At 62.5% G+C, this 16945-nt stretch overlaps 1 protein-coding gene across 2 annotated transcripts; it reads right to left on the bottom strand.

Annotated features, from left to right (window-relative positions):
- Positions 1-293: 293 nt before the first annotated feature.
- On the bottom strand, positions 294-15358 carry ADCY3 (adenylate cyclase 3). Of its 2 annotated transcripts, none has more exons than XM_075086489.1 (20): positions 13729-15358; positions 9510-9659; positions 7093-7223; positions 6668-6779; positions 6143-6270; positions 5748-5906; positions 5480-5663; positions 5246-5404; positions 4971-5113; positions 4721-4882; positions 4543-4630; positions 4324-4440; positions 3817-4076; positions 3644-3725; positions 2783-2941; positions 2446-2592; positions 2202-2315; positions 1994-2120; positions 1642-1766; positions 294-1362 (listed from the first exon to the last, which is right to left on the bottom strand). In XM_075086489.1, exons 1-20 carry the CDS (start codon positions 14401-14403, stop codon positions 1180-1182), a joined length of 3405 nt encoding a protein of 1134 aa, XP_074942590.1. In that variant the 5' UTR covers positions 14404-15358; the 3' UTR covers positions 294-1179. The 2 variants fall into 2 exon arrangements, with proteins under 2 accessions (XP_074942590.1, XP_074942591.1); XM_075086490.1 differs by having other exon boundaries at positions 5501-5663.
- Positions 15359-16945: the final 1587 nt, after the last annotated feature.

Raw genomic sequence — 16945 nt, 5'->3', positions numbered from 1 at the left:
GCATTGCTCCGGGTCCCCGCGGGTGCTGCCTGCGAGCGCAGGGACAGCAGCATGGGCCGTGGGCACGAGTTTTATTTCTTTCTCCCTGACGGCGTAGGGATTAAACTCCCGTATCATTTGTATCATCGTTCCCAGGGGTTAGGTACTCAGCTGAGCCCCAGCGGGGAGCGAACGCTACAGGCAGGAGGTGCTCCTTTGGGGGCCCCTCCAGAACCAACACCCCCTCGGAAAGGCAATCAAGCCCATCTCACCGTGCCCAAAACCCTGGAACAAAGCAGGCGCAGAATCAGGCTTTGAAATTCAGCTGCTTCTATTCAAGAAACTAGCGGCGTAATTACACTCTGTGGGCACCTGCCTTCTCCCCCCGGGCCCTGGCAGCGTCGGGTTTGTCCCTGGTCCTCTCTTCCATCAAGCGACAGCGAAGTGACAGCAGCCGACGGCAGCGTGCGCGAGCCCCGCCGCGGGGAGGGAACGGCCATTTAAAAATATAAATGTCAATCTGTACTCTCATATTATATATATTTATATATCTGAAATACACAATATCGGTTCCTTTTTCTTCTTCCCCGAGTCAAAGGCGGCACCGCGCTCTCCGTCTCCCCGATCTCCTAACTACGGCGCTTCGTGACGAGGATGAACTTGGTAGGAACTTACAGCAAACCCCGGATGCTCCTGGTTTGCAGCTACCGCTGCCGGCACGCAGGAGAGACGTGGTGTCTTCCCGTCCAGCCCTGAGTTTGGCTCTCCTCGTGCCGAGCGCGCGGTGGTTGGGGCCCGTGATACTGCTTTAATGTCGTGCTGTTCCCCGGCGTGGCTGATGGGGCGGCCGCCTGCCCGGCGAAGCCCAGGACGCCCGGGGAAAGGCATCGTGTGTCCCCGGCCACGGCCCGCCGGGGCTGCGAGCTTGCGTGCGCTTGCGAGCGTGAACGACCGGAGGATCCTGCCGGGGCGGCCCCGCGTCTCCCTCCTGCTCAGCCGCAAGTGCGATGGAGCAAACATCCCCCCCACCAGAAAGCTCCGGCGGGGGCTCGGAAAGGGTCGTACGAAGGGCTTGGTTTCTTGAGTTTGGTTTCAGATCCGGATGGCGGTGGGATGGACGTCCCTGGCGGTGGGCGCCCGGGCCCTTCCCCGAGCCGTGCCGGGAGGCGGTGGCTGTGCTGGTGGGCAGGCGCCGGACCCTCACGAGCTGTCCACCACCTGATGGGGCAGGGTGACGGAGGAGCCGTTGATGAAGGAGCCCTGCTTCTCCCGGCCCTTGAGGAAGAAGGTGAGCAGCTCCCCTTTGCCCTTGACATAGATGGCTCCCCGGCGCACGAAGCGGAAGCCGTACTCCTTCAGGATGAGGTGGGTCTCCTCCACCACCTGCGGGGACAAGCAGACGTGGTGGGAGGCAGGAGGGATCCTTGACATGGGCACCAGTGACCCCCATATGCCAATTGGGCAACAGGTCTACCCATCTGCCCCATTGTCTGGGGGTGCCTCACCTTGCCCCATTCCCAGCCCGGAGGAGCCCCCTCAGCCAGCCCCAACCCTTCCATGTGCTCATGCCAGCACCTTCCCCCTCCCACCCAAAGCCTGGGGTGTTTTGAGGGCTGCAGCCCCTCCATGGGTTGCTGATTTGTGTCCCCTCCGTCGCCTCACCTGTATGTTCCCCATCACGCCGGTGGACTCCATCCTGCTGGCCACGTTCACCGTGTTGCCCCAGATGTCGTAGTGCGGCTTGCGGGCACCGATGACGCCCGCCAGCACGGCCCCCTTGTTCATGCCTGTGCAAGACAGGGAGTAGACGTCAGCTCGGTGCCTGGTGACACAGACAGGACGCCCTCCTCTGCAGGAGAGTCTGTCCCAGGGGATTCACTGGGGCAACGAGGTCCCCCCTGAGCCCTGCTGCCTTCATCTGCTGAACTACAGCTGCTGCCCAGTATCCCACCGCTCACGGGGAACAGGGACGAGGGACACTGAGGCAGACCCTGCCCCACGCTCACGGACTTGCCTATGCGGAGCATGAAGTTGTTGAAGGACTGGTAGTTGATGTTCATCAGCGTCACCTTCATGGCTAAGGCAAAGTCAGCCAGGTCGGCCAAGTGCTGCCAGCGCTCCTTGTCTGAGAGGGTCTCCTTCTGTAAGGGAAGCGCGGGTCAGGCCTGCCCACCCCTTGCCCACTGTCGTGTCCCCGCCCCCCGGCACAGGGAGCCCCTCACCTTGGCGCTGTAGCCGTTGGCACTGGCATCAGGGGTCACTCCAGAAGCAGCCATGTAGGTGCTGCCGATGGTTTTGATTTTGGTGATGCACCGGAATTGGGGTTCATCCAGGAGCTGAGCCATGGAGACAAGACCCTCAGGCACCCCAGGGCCATGGCAGGTCCTTCTGCCCCCCGATGGGGCAGGAAGGGAAGGTCTGGCCAAGCCCCATGCCAGCCCCATGGCTGGCTCCGTCCCGACTCACCGCGTCAAAGTCAGAAATGATCTCATTGAGGAACCGCAGGCACTCAATGCCCCCGTTGTTGATGCTCTCCTCCGTGTAGAAGTCAGCAAAGTTGGGGAGGGAGGCAAACATGACGCCGATCTCGTCATAGGACTGGCTGTACAGCTCCTGGGGACAGGATGGGATGGTGGCTGTGAGCTGGGGACATGGCCATGCGTGACCAGCACCTCCGGCAAACCAAAACCCGCCTGTGAAGCCATCTTCACTTGGCACGTCAAAAAAAATGAGGGTGCTCTGCAACCTCGCTTTGCACAGCCAAAAAAGGGGGGGAACTACCCCCACCCAGGGTGCCCCTCACCTCGTCCCGCTTCTTGGAGCCCAGGAAGTGCCGGGCCACGTGCTCGGGCAGCATGTTGGTGACAAGGGCCTCGTTCCAGCGCCGCATCTCGTAGACCCGCTCCTTCTGGTCATGGACATCAATTTTCCAGAGGAAGAGGGTCCTGGCCAGCTTCTCCACCTGTGGGTGGGAGGAGATGGCTGCACCCCCAGCTCCCACCCACCAGTGGGTCCCCTCCAGCACTGGGAACATCCTGGCCCCTGTGGGGCTGGTCTGGGCTTGGGGACAGCCTGGAGGGAGGCTCTGGGACAAGGTGAAGCCCTAACTGGGGACACAAGACCTGCTCCAAGGGGCAAATGGAACCCTGATGGGACAGGCTTGGGTCTTGGGGCCACCACGTTGCTGCCAACCCCTAACCACGGAGGTGAGATGGAGGTGCTCGCTGCACTGATGTGGTCCTGCAGAGAAAGGGCTTCCTTGGAGAAGAGCTGATGATGCTGTCCATAGAATCATGGCATCATTAAGGTCGGAAAAGACCTTAAGATCATCAAGTCCAACCGCCAACCCAACACCCCCAGGCCTCCCAAACCATGGCCCCAAGTGCCACGGCTGCATGGTGTTTGAACCCCCCCAGGGACGGTGACTCCCCCACCTCTCTGGGCAGCCTGTGCCAGGGCCTGACCCCTCTGGCAGGGAAGGCATTTTCCCTCATCTCCAACCTAAACCTCCCCTGACGCAGCTTGGGGCCGGTTCCTCTTGTCCACAGCGGGGGGGCGGGGGGCAAACCTACTGCCCTGGAGCTTGCAAAAAACAATGGCGGGGCTGAGGGTGAAGACACAGAGGGGATGGGAGCTTCCTGGGTTGGGCAGGTGAGTCACTTACATGGCGAGAGAAGTAGTAGAAGCTGAGCATCACGATGAAGATCATTGCTGTCATGGAGTACTTGGAAGGGACCAGTGAAGACCTGCCGGCAGTGGTGGCAAGGCGTGGGTGGGCTGTGGGCACAGCTGTGCCCCACCGCCCCCACCCATGCCCACCCCCCCGCCACCCCTTACCTGCTTTGCTGGCCACGGCGGCGGTCGTACTGGTCGAAGATGTGCTCCCAGGCGTAGATGTTGACGGTGCCGGCGGCCGCAGTGATCAGCACCATGAGGGTCAGCTTGACCATGTGGCTGACCTGCACCAGCATGATGGTGGCCACCAAGGCCAGCAGGGCGATGTAGCTGTAGTACTTGGGCTGCTCCCCGCAGCCGCCCGGCCGCGGTGGTCCCACCGTCCCGTTGCCCATCCCGCCGTGGTCCTGCCGGCAGCTGAGCTGGGGGCACGAGGGCCGGGTGAGGAGGGTGACACGGGGATGGGGTGCATCTCCCCCCAGGCTGCATGGCCACCCACCAGGACAGGGTGCTTTGCAGAGCAGAAGAACAGCACCCGACCTAAAATCCCCCGTATCCGCAGTGCAGCTTTGCTAATTGCTTTAATGATCGGCCGTGCACGGGGCCGTGCACAATTATAGGCTGCCTGGATGGAGGTTGGAGTAGGCTCAGCCCGGACTGGTGGCTCACCATGTCCACAATGTCAGCCATGGTGACGATGATGATGGCAGCCATGGCCCAGGTGTTGCGTGCCCAGCGGGTCCTGTCGATCCAGGTGGAGAAGGCCACGAGCTTTTTGGGGAAGACCTGCGGGGAGAGGAAGGTGGGGAGGGGTTCGCCCAGGCAGGACACAGTGGTGGGACATCACAGCATCCCATCGCCATGAGCGGTGAGCCTGTCCCGTCTCACCCGGGGGAAGATGGCAGCCAAGGAGCAGAGAGTGAGGATGAGCAGCAGGATCTCCCCCACCACGAAGGTCACATAGTTGGCCACCAGCCTGCCAAAAGACCAAAAGGGGATGGGTTTGAAACCCAGTGGGGCTGAGCATGTCTTGGGGCCACCCGTCCCCACCACTTTCCCACCATACCAGGGGTCGATGAAGACCTCCACCAAGGCGGTGAAGAAGAGGACGACGCAGGAGCAGCTGAAGGCAGCCCCGCTCTGCTTCTCCTTCTCTACGGAGTAGCGCGTTTCCATCTCGGGGTCGATGAAGCGCATGGAGAGCCGGAAGGTGCTCTTCCCCTTCAGCCTGCCAACAACACCGCCCGTCACCGCCTGGCAGCACCAGGGACCGGCCGAGCCATGCCGGGATGTGCCGCCGACCGGGGGTGACTCACGCCTGGACGGACTCGCGCTCCAGCAAGGCTTCGTTGAGCAGCTTGTTGAGCTCCTGCTCGTTTTGTGAGGCGTCGATCACCCGCTCGGCCAGGTCCCGCAGCCGCAGCCGCCGCCGCGGGTTGGGGAAGGAGGGGTTCACCGCCTGCGCCGGCACAACCAACACATCAGCGAGACCATGCTGGCACCGGGGGGTTCGGCCACCCCGGTGTGGCTATCAGCAGCCTTCCAAATGCAGGTGAGCTGCTGGAAGGGGGCTGCTTTGCACAGGCTGTACCTCTCCATCCTCCTCTCCACTCTCCAGGGTGCCCCTCACCCTGGCGTCGGGCTCCTCGGGCTCCTCGGGGCTGGCGCAGGCCAGGCTGAGGCTGCCGTTGCACTCCTTGGTGTTGACCAGTGGCGGGGAGCCGCCATGGGATGAGGTCAGCGACAGCTTCTGCAAGGTGGAAGGTGGTGGGTCACAGTGGGGGGGGGGGTCTCCCCCCCCCCCCCCGCCCCAACTCCGGCTCACCGTGGTGCCGCCGCCACTCACCACCCCATTGATGCCATTGCGGAGGGGCTGCTTGGGGACCATGACGAGGTAGGTGACGATGCCCTTCTCCTTCAAGTACTCGCAACGTGAGCCACCTTCACCCGGCTCCACCTCGAACTCGCCCTTCAGGCAATCCATGGTGCTCTGCGAGATGTGCACCCGCCTGCCAGCACCGGGCGCCAGCGTCACCCTTGGGTGCAGGGCACCCCATCCCTGTCCCCCCTCCTCCCCCCGTGGAGATGCTCACCCGGGGATGCCGCCCGCCTCCATCTTGTTGGCCACGGTGACGTCGGTGGACCAGACGTCGTACTGCCAGCGCTTCTGGCCCAGCACGCCCCCCAGCACCGTCCCGCTGTGCACCCCCACCCGCATGTCCACCGCCGTCTTGGTCTTCTCCCGCACGTAGCTGGGGAGGGGGGAAGGTAACAATATTATGAGGGTGACCCCCTCCCAACCCATCCCCACTCCACCCACAGCCCCCCCCCCCCCCCATCATTATAACCCCTCCATATTTTAATGCATTTTGCAGAGGCGGGAATCCCAAAGCCCCCAGGCTGCACCCCAGCCCACCAGGACCCCCATCCCACCCTGGCACCCCTCCCTGGGGGTCAATGCCCACCCCTGCAAGGAGAAAGCCCTTACGAAATGGCCTCCACCATGGCCAGCCCCATCATGATGGAGCAGACGGCGTGGTCCTCCCGGTACTCGGGCAGCCCGCAGATGCAGTAGTAGCAGTCGCCCAGGATCTTGATGCGCAGCTGGTGGTATTTCTGGGGACAGGGGGACACGATGTCAGCTCCCCCACCCATCAGCTGGGATCCCCCCCAACCCCCTCAGCACCCCACCCCTCTGCCAGGCTGACCTTGACCCGCGCGGAGGCCTCCCGCGCCCAGCGGGGACACAAACAATCGGATTTTCCATTCCCACCCTGCCTCCCCGGAGGGATCGCCCGGGAGCCTGGCTGCACTCCCCTTCCTAGCTCTATTTTTGCAACGGAGCGCAGGGCGTCTCCAGCATCCCGGAGCAATAATACTTTAACCTCCTCGTCCCCACCCTGGGATCCAGCTTTTGGCTGGGGCCGGGGGGAGTGGGGGGGGGGGGGGGGAGGCGGTGGCTGAGACCTGCCCCGCTCATTACATGCCAGGCGGCGGGTTGGGAGGCACTCACGGCTGCCAGCTTGTCGAAGCGGGCGAAGAGCTCGTTGAGGAGCTTCACCAGCTCCTGGGCGCTGCAGGACGAGGAGAGCTGGGTGAAGCCCACGATGTCTGCGAAGAGGATGCTGCGGGGAGCAACGGCGTGCGGCTCAGTCCCGGCGCCCCACCTCCCCCCACTCTCCCCTTTCACCAGGGTGCCCGCGCTGGAGGAAAGGTTGTTTGGGGACACGGCTGAAAACTATGCACTGTAAACCATGGCTGGAGTAAAAAGGGCCCTCAGGTCATGGTCTAGCTGGTGGCCGTCCCCTGTCACCCTTCGCTTTAGCTGCGAACCACCCTAATCACTCCCTCTTTTCTAGCCAGGGCTGCAAAATACACATTTCTGCAAAAAAAAACCTGGAGGTTTTTTTTCCCCACACGGTGAAGAGACAGTCCTACCTGACGTTCTCGTGACGGTACATGTACATGGTGTTGAACTGCTGCATCTCCTTCTGACTCGGGTCCTTCTTCATGTCCTTCAGCATCTCATCAGCCACGTGCTTGGGCAGGATGGAGAGCATCAGCCGCTCCTGGGGGCCGGGGCAGGGAAGGGAGATCACCGCGACGCGAAGGCGAGCCCGTGCCAAGAGCAGCAACGCATGGCGCAGATACAAAGTGCAAATACACGGTGTAACCGTGCCGCACAAAGGCAAAGGCTAAATGCAAACCCATGATGCAAACACACAGTGCAAATGCACAGCTTCTGAGCACCCCCTTCTCCACGGGGACAAAGAGCAGCAAAGGGACATTTCCAAGCTCCTGGGCCCTCGCTGCTGGACCTGGCCCTCCCCGAAGGACCACAGGGCCCAGCCAGGTCTTTAGCCCAATCTCTCAGCCACACGTGAGGAAGGAGCAGGCGGTGATGCTCTGCCAGCAATTGATTTTACCATTTTCCTTCCTATTTTACAAGTTCTCATCAAGATTTTTGCAAGTGGGAATAAATCCCAGCCAGGGGAAGATGGGAGGGCAGCAGTGTTGGGGCACCACAGCCACCAGCCTCCCTGTCCCCGGAGCCATGGGAAGGAGGGACAGTCCCACACACTTATTTGGACACCGGCTGCTGAGCTGCAGAATCTGCTTGCGCAGCCCAGAGCCCTTCTGCAGGTGTGATACAGAACCCAGCCCCTCGCTGGGAGCTGGAGAATTAAAATGCATTGGGTTGGCCAAGATTTTATTGGCCCAAGTAAACCTGGGACATGGCACTGGGAGCGAACTCAGGGTCCACAAGGATGTCCCCCAAGGTCCCTGCGAGATGCCCCAGGGTGTCCTGCCACAGGGGTGGTTTGGGGCCTGGTGGGTGTGTATGGACCTGAGTTAAACCACACCGGGGGGGGAGTTATCAATTTAAAAGTGTGGTGGGTACCCCACATCCATGCGTAGGACTCGACCAAGGTCCCCCCAGGATGCCCAAGCCCACCTGGGGACATCGTACCCATTGCTGTCCCTGCTGGCTCTGCAGCCTCAGAGCCAGAGAAGGGATAGATCTGCCCGGCTGTGCATGGGGATTTGCACTAAATGTAAGTAACTTGGTTAATGAAGTGGCTTTTCCTCTGGGATGGGGGCGGTTCGATGTGCAGCGGCGGCGGGGGCTGTTGCTGGAGGAACGGCACCATGTCTCCATTCCCATCCCCATCCCCAGGGGCTGCTGGTGGGGAGGCGTGCAGGAGCTCCCCGGCTCCTCTTGGCTCCCGTTAACCTTAGCTCTGCCCATGGGGCTGCTGGTTCAGCCACCACTGCTGGCCTGGAGGGAGGAGGGATGGATCCGGCCGCCGGCACCGCTCCCCGCACCGCGGCTCCCCTGCCCTGAGCCACTCAGCCCCACGCTAGCAGCCTTTCCTGCAAGATCCCAGGCTATTTTTAGCTCAATTCCTTAAGGAAAAAGAGCTCATGCGATAATAATCCTCATGTCCCTTCCTATACCCCTCTGAACCCATGAGCCTTGAAGGCGCTCTCACTCGGAGCATCCCCCAGCCCTATCGCCCAAACCCCTCCCTGGCCCTAACCCCTTATTAGACATCAGAGCACCCACCCAGGTTTTGCAGCAAAGAGGACTCTGGTGGCGCTGGCCCGGCCCCGCCACGTGTCTCTTGTTGCCATTGGGAGCAAATTGCTGGCAGCGGATCAACCAGATAAGAGGTGGGAGATGGGGGGAGAGAGGCCCCAGGTAAGGCGCTAAAATTAGCCCAGCTCATCACCGGACAGCGGCTGGAGACAACAGGGCTCTGAAACCGCCGGCTGGCACCACGCCGCCTGGTCCCCTCCAAGCGGGCCACCACGGCACGGTGCCGGCACAGCCGTGTGCGGGGGGCAGCTCTCCCTTCCCAGCCCACGAGGTGGCCGGGGGCCTGATGGGGACCCGCTGCGTGGCCGTGCCTGGGGACGGGGACCGGCCACGTGGCTGTGCCCGGGGACAGGGACGTGCTCCAAGGCCATACCGTGGGACCCACCACGTGGCCGTGCCCAGGGACCTGCCACATGGCTGCGCCTGGGGACCTGCCACGTGGCTGTGCACGGGGACCTGCTGCATGGCTGTGCTCAGGGTTGGGGACAGCTTGGTGGTGGCCACGGCAGGATCTGGGAGGCCCTGGAAGAGGCCGGTCACACAGAGAGTCCCCACATCGAGCGCAGGGTGCAAAGCTGCAGACGCGTTTCCCACTTTGGGTCCTCCCATCCCCATCGCCACTGCCACGGTCCCTCCGCGCTGGGCACGGTGCAGGCTGTGGGTGCCTTACCCACAGCCCAAAGCCACACCGGTGTCCCATCTCGGTCCCCTGCCCTGTCCCCGTGCTGCCCCCTTGCCCAGCCGCGGCTCCTACCTGCTGCTGGCTCTGCTCCTCCAGGTTGAGCTTGACCTCGAGGGACTGGCGCGCTTCGAGGAAGGCTTTGCGGTGCTTGCGGTCGGCCATGTAGTAGGACATGGTGCCCACCGTGATGGCGCAAAGGTAGATGGCAACGTTGGACAGGATCTTTTGGGGCAGAGAAAAGAAGATGGGGGTGAGTGGAGTCGCGGGGAAGACCATGCGTGGGCCGGTGACACCACAAGTCCCTGTTTGGGCAGCAGAGACTGACAGATGAGACTGGAAAAAAAATATTCAAGTGCTGGAGAACATAAAATACACCCTAAGGATAAACCACCAGCCACGACCACTGTTAACTGCTGGGGGGGACTCACTGGGAACCAGGGGGATGATCACAGTGGCTCTGCAGGAGGGGTCCAGCCGGGGATCATGCCCTGAGCATCCCAGGAGAGCTCGTGGTCCCCGTGGGCTGATTCTGCTTCATTAAAACTTGCGGAGATGTTTTGGAAAAAGGCAGCAGGTTGGCAGGGGCTGGGTGCAGCCCCAGGAGAAGGCGCTGCTGAAGGCGAGAAGCTCTCAGCTGCCACCCCCTCCCCCCACCCCGCCACGGGAATTGCACCCCTTTGTGCTGAAAAAATTAATAAAAACACAGCCAAACCCTAAAATCATGTATTTACTCACACTCCTGCCCCTCTACATCCCTCTTAACGGCCAAAAATGTGGTTGTGAGCCCGCAGCGCTGGAGATGGATGTCCCTGGGTGTTGCTGGCTGTGACAACTCACCCCGCTTTCTTTGGGGTTCCAAGGGAGCGTGGCATGGAGGCTCGCTGCCTCGTCCCAAAGGCTGGACCCTGTCCCATCCCACAGGCTGGACTCCAGCTCCATGCGCTGGACCCCATCCCCGGGGCTGGCTGCTGTCCCCATGGGCTGGACCCATCCCACCCCCTGGGCTGGACCCCGTCCCCGCAATCTGGGAGGGGACGGAGCAGGTTTGCAGATGGGAGCAAAGAGCCCTTCGTGGAAAATATGACTGATGAGGGAGAGTTGAAAGAATTCAGTTTGTTTAGTCTAGAAAGGGGAAGAGCGACGGGGAGGCTGTGATAGCAGCTATGCTGAAGAGGCGATGTGGACATGGAGATGTCCTCCCACCCCGCGGGCCATGGGCTGTGTCACAGCCAGCGTGGAGGAGGCAGCAGGAAGAGCGCAGAGCTGTCCCTGGGCTGGTCTCCAATGCGGGATGTGCCACCGCGCTCAGCATCCTCCTCCTGATCCCCAGCTCCCTGCTAGCGACCTTGTCCCGTCCCGGGTCCCCACATCCCATAGCCCAGCTCGGCTGGAGGAAAGCCACAATGTGACCCTGGCCCCAAAGCCATCCCTGGGCGTCCCCGTCCTCAAGGGTTTCATCACTTGACAGCATCGAGCCCCGAGCGGCCCGGCCTCGTCGCGTGGTGACAGGGAGGAGCTGCCAACCCCTTCCGCACCGGGGGGAAACTGAGGCACGAAGGCAACAGGCCTCGTGCAGCAACAGATACAGGGCGCTGGGGCTTTGGGTGCTGGCGTGGCACATCCCGGGACTGACAAAATGATTTGCAGCAATGAAACTTTTCTCTGTGGGGGAGAAAGAGCATGAGGAGCAGGGGAGAGTGCCTGGGATCCCCAGTTGATGCCCCAGGGCCGGATCCTGCCCCAGGTCCAGCCGCTGCGGCTGGGGGATCCCCGGGAAGCCCCTGTACCCGCGGCACAGCAGACGGCGAGTGAGAAGCTGTCTGGAGGTGGGCACAGAGAAGAAACCCCCAAAACAAGCAGCCACTTGCTATTTTTAACCAGCCTCTCAGGTTGTCATGACAACGGGCCACTCTACCGGGGCTGGATGGGCATGGGGCAGCTCGGCACAGCTCGGCACACCGGGGCCACTGGAATCCCTGGGGACCTGCGGGCATGGCACAGATGTGTCCTATGCCGAGCATCTTCTGGCTCCATCCTGCAGCCGTGCAATGGATGCTCAGTCCCCAACAACCTCCCCCAGCGCAGCCTGAGCTGCAAAACACCTCCTGGCACCCCAAACACCGCAGGGAAGCCCCAACACGGAGGAGACCCCGCTCCCAGCATGGTCACCAGTTATTATTTGCACTCGGTAATTTGGAGGCAGCAAGAGCAAGACACGTGCAGGAAGAGCATGCACAGCAGGTGGATGAGCCTTATCCCGCCTTCCCCATCCGTGTCCTGGAGCAAAGGTTCCGGGGGGGGATCTGCCAGGGCCATCCAAACCAGGAACAGGTCATCGGCCAAGCCCAAGGATGCTTCGCAGCTGGTTTGCACACGACCGCAGCAGATGTGGTCTCAAACACCACCAAACCCTGACCCCCTGCCACGACGCAGCCTTCGGGCTCCTCCTTGGCGGCCAGCAGCGGGGCAGAAGCTGCCGGCATCTCTTGTGAAGCCTCCTGGGCTGCGCCAGCCCCGCCGAAGTGACATCCTCCAGTTCATCCTATTAATAGCAGTGCCCTCCGGGAGCCGCACCACCGGCTATAATAATAAAGCATATGATGTTTATTTCTGGACATAATGTTCCTCCTTTTGCAGCAGGCAGAGGCTGAGGCATGCTGCGTTGCCAAGGTTTTACCGGCCCCGGACTCTCCGTGCCACGGCAATGATTAACGTGGCGGCAGCGGCGCATGCCTGCTGCTGGCCCGGGGGGGTGCCCACATGGCCCCTCACCTCCTGCATCCCGGGGCTGGTGGCAGCAAGAGGTTTCCTTAGCTTTGGATCGGCCACGTGCAGCGTTTGCATCCCAGATAAGGAGTGAAACCTGGGAAAGCTGCTGCTGTACTGGGATTTCTCCCGGTACATGGTGCGTCCGGCTGGGCATCACTTGGGGGGCACCCATGCTGCAGCCCCAGTACCCAGCCTGGCATGCTCCAAAAACCATGCCCAAAAAGTGCTTTTCTTCACAAAATCCTGTGTGATGCCACGAGATACCCCATGCCAGGGGACCAGCCCCAAACCGTACCCTCCGGGGCAGGGAAAAATCAGTATCTTTGGGGGTTTTGGAGAACAGGCTCCATTTTCCAAACTCCTGGTGTGACCATGGGCTCAACACTCCCAAATCTCCCAAAAAAGCAAATAAATAACCCCCCTCTCTCTCTTCCTGTTTAGGTTGGGAGCAGCTGAAGGTCTCCCAGGACCTGACCCAGAGCATCCCGAATTCCCGTAGCATCCTCCCACGGAGCACACACCATTACGGGGAAGAGCGGATGCTTCCAGCGGGATTTTCCCTGCTGCCGTCAGCAGCCACTAGCACACAAGTTTTCAGCCCTGGCTTATTTCCCCCGCTCCCCCCCCCGCCAGCCCGGCCACGAAAATCCTCCTCAGATCGATGGGTGCGTGGCCAGCCGGTAGGGACATTGGTAGGAGGAAAAGGATTTGGCCAAGCAGTGAAATCCACTGATTTAGGAACAAAAACAGTCTCTAGCTGCTCCAGGTGGGTATTTCCCAGGAAATATTAAGAACCCAATGGGCCAGGGACCGCTCTCCCCGTGCCTGATCCCCATGTCCCCTCCTTTGCTGTGTGTGTGAATGGGTGGCCCATCCTTGGGGCCACATTCAGGTTCGGGGACGCTGTTTTCTAGCAGAAAAACACCTCAAAGCATCCCCAGGCTCTGCCCCAGGCATGGGGCTGGGTGATGAGCATCACCCAAGTTGCTCCCTGGCTCCTTCCTCCTGGGAAAGCTCCAGTAGCTGTTTGCGAGCCCGGGAGCTGGGCTCCTGACATGTTTCTGCTAAAAATGGCCATTTTTGGCCACTTTTAGCCATTTTTGCAATTCAAATGGAAATTGGCCCAAGCAAGCTGGCAGGGCAGATGGGGGAGCCCGCAGTCCACCGTGCCTCAGTTTCCCCAGCAGCCCAACCACAGCCTGCATGTCCACACACCCAGGGTGTCTCCCAGGAATGGACTTGTCCTTGCAGGGCCAGGTGTCCCAGCACAGGCGGGTGCGCCTGCCCTCCCAGGCACCCCACTCCCCATGTAGGTTGATATCAGGATCTGTTTTGGGGACCCCTCCCTGCTCCCAGTAAACATCACAGTCAGCTCGCAGGGTCTGAATTAAACCTGGCTTTAGGGTCGGGCGTAGGGATGGGGATGGACCCCACGGTAACTCATGGAAACACCAAATGGGGATGATTCGTCCGTCACCTCCCACCACCCCGGGGACCCCGTGTTCCCCCACCGGCCCCGTACCTGTCTCAGCAGCGCACCCTCGTCCAGGGCGTCCTGCCGCTGCTGAGCGACGGTGACACCGAGCACCAGTGTGTGAACGCCGCAGGAGACGGTGGTGATGAGCACGATGGGCCCCAAGCGCAGCGGCAGCGTGATGAAGAAGGAGAAGATGAAGAAGGCCTGCCAGCCCACCGTGTCACTGGCCTCGGGCGAGCGGGAGAAGTTGAGACCCAGGTAGCAGAAGATCTGGGCCAAGATAAGGACCCAGAGGACGTAGGGCAGGAACCTGCGGGCCACCCGCTTGGGGAGCAGCCTGTACTTGCAGAGGATGAAGAGCAGCATGTGGGTGGCCAGCCCGGCCGCCGCCGCCAGCACCGGGGCCAGCTTGTCGGCGGCGTAGACCACGGCGCACATGATGAGGACGTAGCAGTCGAAAAGGGCGGCGAAGACCACCAGTACCAGGAGGGTCTCGTGGCGTTGGCGGCGGAAATAGGTCTGGTAGAGGTTTTCCAAGGACTCGGGAGCGAAGGTGAGGCGCATGAAGCGGGGTAGGCAGAGGCAGGGTCCCGAGCTGCGCACCGTCACCTCGTGGGTCCGACCCACGCCGTGCTCGGGGTCCGACGGCAGGCTCACCGAGTAGTCGGCCGAGTACTCAGCTGAGCACTCGGGCTCCGAAAAAGCCCTATTCCTGGGCATCGCGGCGCCTTCCCCTGCTCCGGCCCCGCAGAAACGCCGCGCTCCCCCCGCACCTCGATGCTCAGCGGGGCATCACCCGCACCATCGTCTTGCCGGCCACGGCGTAGCGAGGCCTTTCCCCCTCTCCTGCAGCCGTAACCCCCAATCCCGCTGCGTGCCGAGGAGCGGCCAAAGGAGGGAAAGGGGGATAATTATAAATAACCGCCGGTGTGGCGTGGGGAGGCCGGGAGCGGAGCGAGCCTGCCTCCCCAGCTCCCTGCCAGCTCTCTCCCCAGCCCTTGCGCACTGCCAGGTTGCAACCGAAGCGACGCGGAGCAGAAAGATGTCGCGATGCCTCCCTGCCCCTCCTTCGAGGGCAGCCGGTTTTGGGGGGCGATCCCCGCCGCTCCTTCTGGTTTTGCTCCTTTCCTAGATGCTTCCTTCCAAGGGGATGGATGGGAGAAGGGCCCGGGGTGGGAAGGGGGGGGCGAGCCCCGCAGCCCACCGGCTGCCGCAGCCCCGGGGGGAGCGCAGGTGCGGCCCCGCCGCCGGGAGAGATGCGATGAGCTTCGCTTCTCCCGGCCGCCTCCAGCATCCTCCGGTCCCTACGCCCGGGGCCGCCCTGTCCCGCCGCCCCCTCCGTCTCCGCGGGGCCGGGGCCGAGGCGGCGGCGGCGGGGCGGGCTCCGGCCGGGGGGGCATGGCAGCGGTACGGGGGAGGGATGAAGGGGGAGCGGGCAGGGCTTCCCCGGGGCCGGGGGCGGGCACCCACCGCCGCTGTGCCGGTACCGGTGAGCCCCGGTGCGTCTCCGCCCCCCGTAACCCTCTCGGTCCCGGCTGCGGGGTGGCCCTGCTGCCGCCGGGGGTGGGGAATGCGGGCCAGCGAGGGGGGCTCTCGGGTGGCTCTGACCCCACTCGTGGGCCTCCCTCGGTCCCCGTGCTGCTTTCCTGCTCCGCAGTCCATCCTCCTCCTCATTGTCCCCTCGCCCCGGCAGCTCACAGACCGCCCCCCCCAGCCCCCGGGGGCTGCACCCCATAGGGAACCCCCGTATCTACAGCCTCGCTGGGTGCCAGGGACCGCCCCCTGGAGATGAGCAGGGGGCCGGGCCATGCACCCACATAACCTGCCCGCCTGTCCTTTGCCCAGCCCCATGGTCTTCTCTGGGGTCTCAGCGACCACATAACACCCCCAGAGCAGAGCAGAGAAATGCAAGGCTTCCTCCCCTTTGCTTATCCTGCCCAAATCACCCCCCAAACTGATCAATACCCCACTGAAACCTTTTCAGAAGGTTCCCCCTCCTCTTAGCTGTGTTTTAGCCAGCGGCTGCTCCCCTCTTGCACCCCCAGATCCAGAACACTGGCTGCGGTTCAGAGCTGATGGAGATTCCCCAAACCCAGAACCACACTCAGCCCCACCGAGCCGCTGCACGGCCAGAGGCACCGGGCTCCCGCACATCCTCACCCCGGCAGCTCTAAGGAGAAGCCATCTCAGCTGCTGTGCCAAGGGAAGCAATTGCTTCAGTGCAGTAATTAATACCAAAAGCCACAGCTTCCCTGGAGGTTTCGGGCGTGCTCAGGGGTTATCCCCGTCCCGCTGCAGCTGAGGGGGATCGCAAACGCGCAGGGTGCGGCAGGGGCTCGGGCTGCCCAGCCTCGCTGTGCCTTGGCCACCACGGGACAGACACATGAGCCCTGGGCACCCGCCCCAGGATGTGTCCGGCCAGGCCTGACACCCCATGACACAGGCCAGGCACCTTGGACGGGCCCCAGTTGGGAAGGTTAACTGGTCCCGCGGCCACCAAAACCAGCCTGGGAACCCGGCACTGGTTTGCGAAGCAGCACGACCGTAGCCTCGTCTCAGGGGAGGGCTCCTTCCCCAAGCCCTGCCTGGGCACGTTACAGGGTGTACGAGGCTGGAGCGGCAGCAAGGAGCAGACTGTGGCTCTCAGGCACGGGGCCAGACCAGAAATCCTCACGTCCTCCCCGCTGCCGGCTCCACCAAGCGCTGGGAGGCAGGCTGGGCACAGGCAGGCAGGGCAGTGCCGCTGGGCACGTCAAGGGAGGCTTTTCTGTTCCAGAGATCTTCAGAGGCGGCTCCTGGCCGCTTTTCTGGATGCTGAACGAACGGGAAGTCCCTTCGTTCGGGACTTGGATCCCGGCGCCTTCGTTGCAGGATGGACACTTCTGCAGCAGGGCTCGCTCTTTGCACCAGGCAGGAGGATGTGGGACTCGCAGGCCAGAGACAGGGCCTGGATGGTGGCAGCCTCACTGGAGGGACTTGGAGTTTGGGGTCCTGATGAAGACAGCACAGAGGAAACACACCACCGGGGCTGTTGGTGCGGAGGTGTGTGCCTGGAGCAAGGACAGAGCTACCCCTCTGCCTCGGGCTCCCCTGCCCAGGGCCAGGCTCCACCAGAGCTGGGTGCATCCCACGTCACGTCCCTGTGGGACTCCCAGGGGTGCATTGATCCCTCACCCAGACCCACTCCTGTAGAGTTGATTCACAACCTCCACCATCACCCTGGACGGCAGCTCTTCACCACCAGCCTCGGCCAGACCCAGCT

The sequence above is a fragment of the Phalacrocorax aristotelis genome, chromosome 3 (genome assembly GCF_949628215.1).
Source record: "Phalacrocorax aristotelis chromosome 3, bGulAri2.1, whole genome shotgun sequence".
Taxonomy (NCBI): Eukaryota; Metazoa; Chordata; class Aves; order Suliformes; family Phalacrocoracidae; genus Phalacrocorax; species Phalacrocorax aristotelis.
The sequence above is the reverse complement of the archived record's forward strand: the minus strand, read 5'-3'. Positions and strand labels throughout refer to the sequence as shown.

Coding starts and splice junctions, on each gene's coding strand:
- ADCY3 (XM_075086489.1), bottom strand. CDS start 14,403: ATGCCCAGGAATAGGGCTTTTTCGGAGCCCGAGTGCTCAGCTGAGTAC. Junction 7,224..9,509: donor AGGAGCAGAGCCAGCAGCAG/GTAGGAGCCGCG, acceptor CCCGGCCCCCAG/GAGCGGCTGATGCTCTCCAT. Junction 5,114..5,245: donor GTGGAGAGGAGGATGGAGAG/GTACAGCCTGTG, acceptor GTGCCGGCGCAG/GCGGTGAACCCCTCCTTCCC.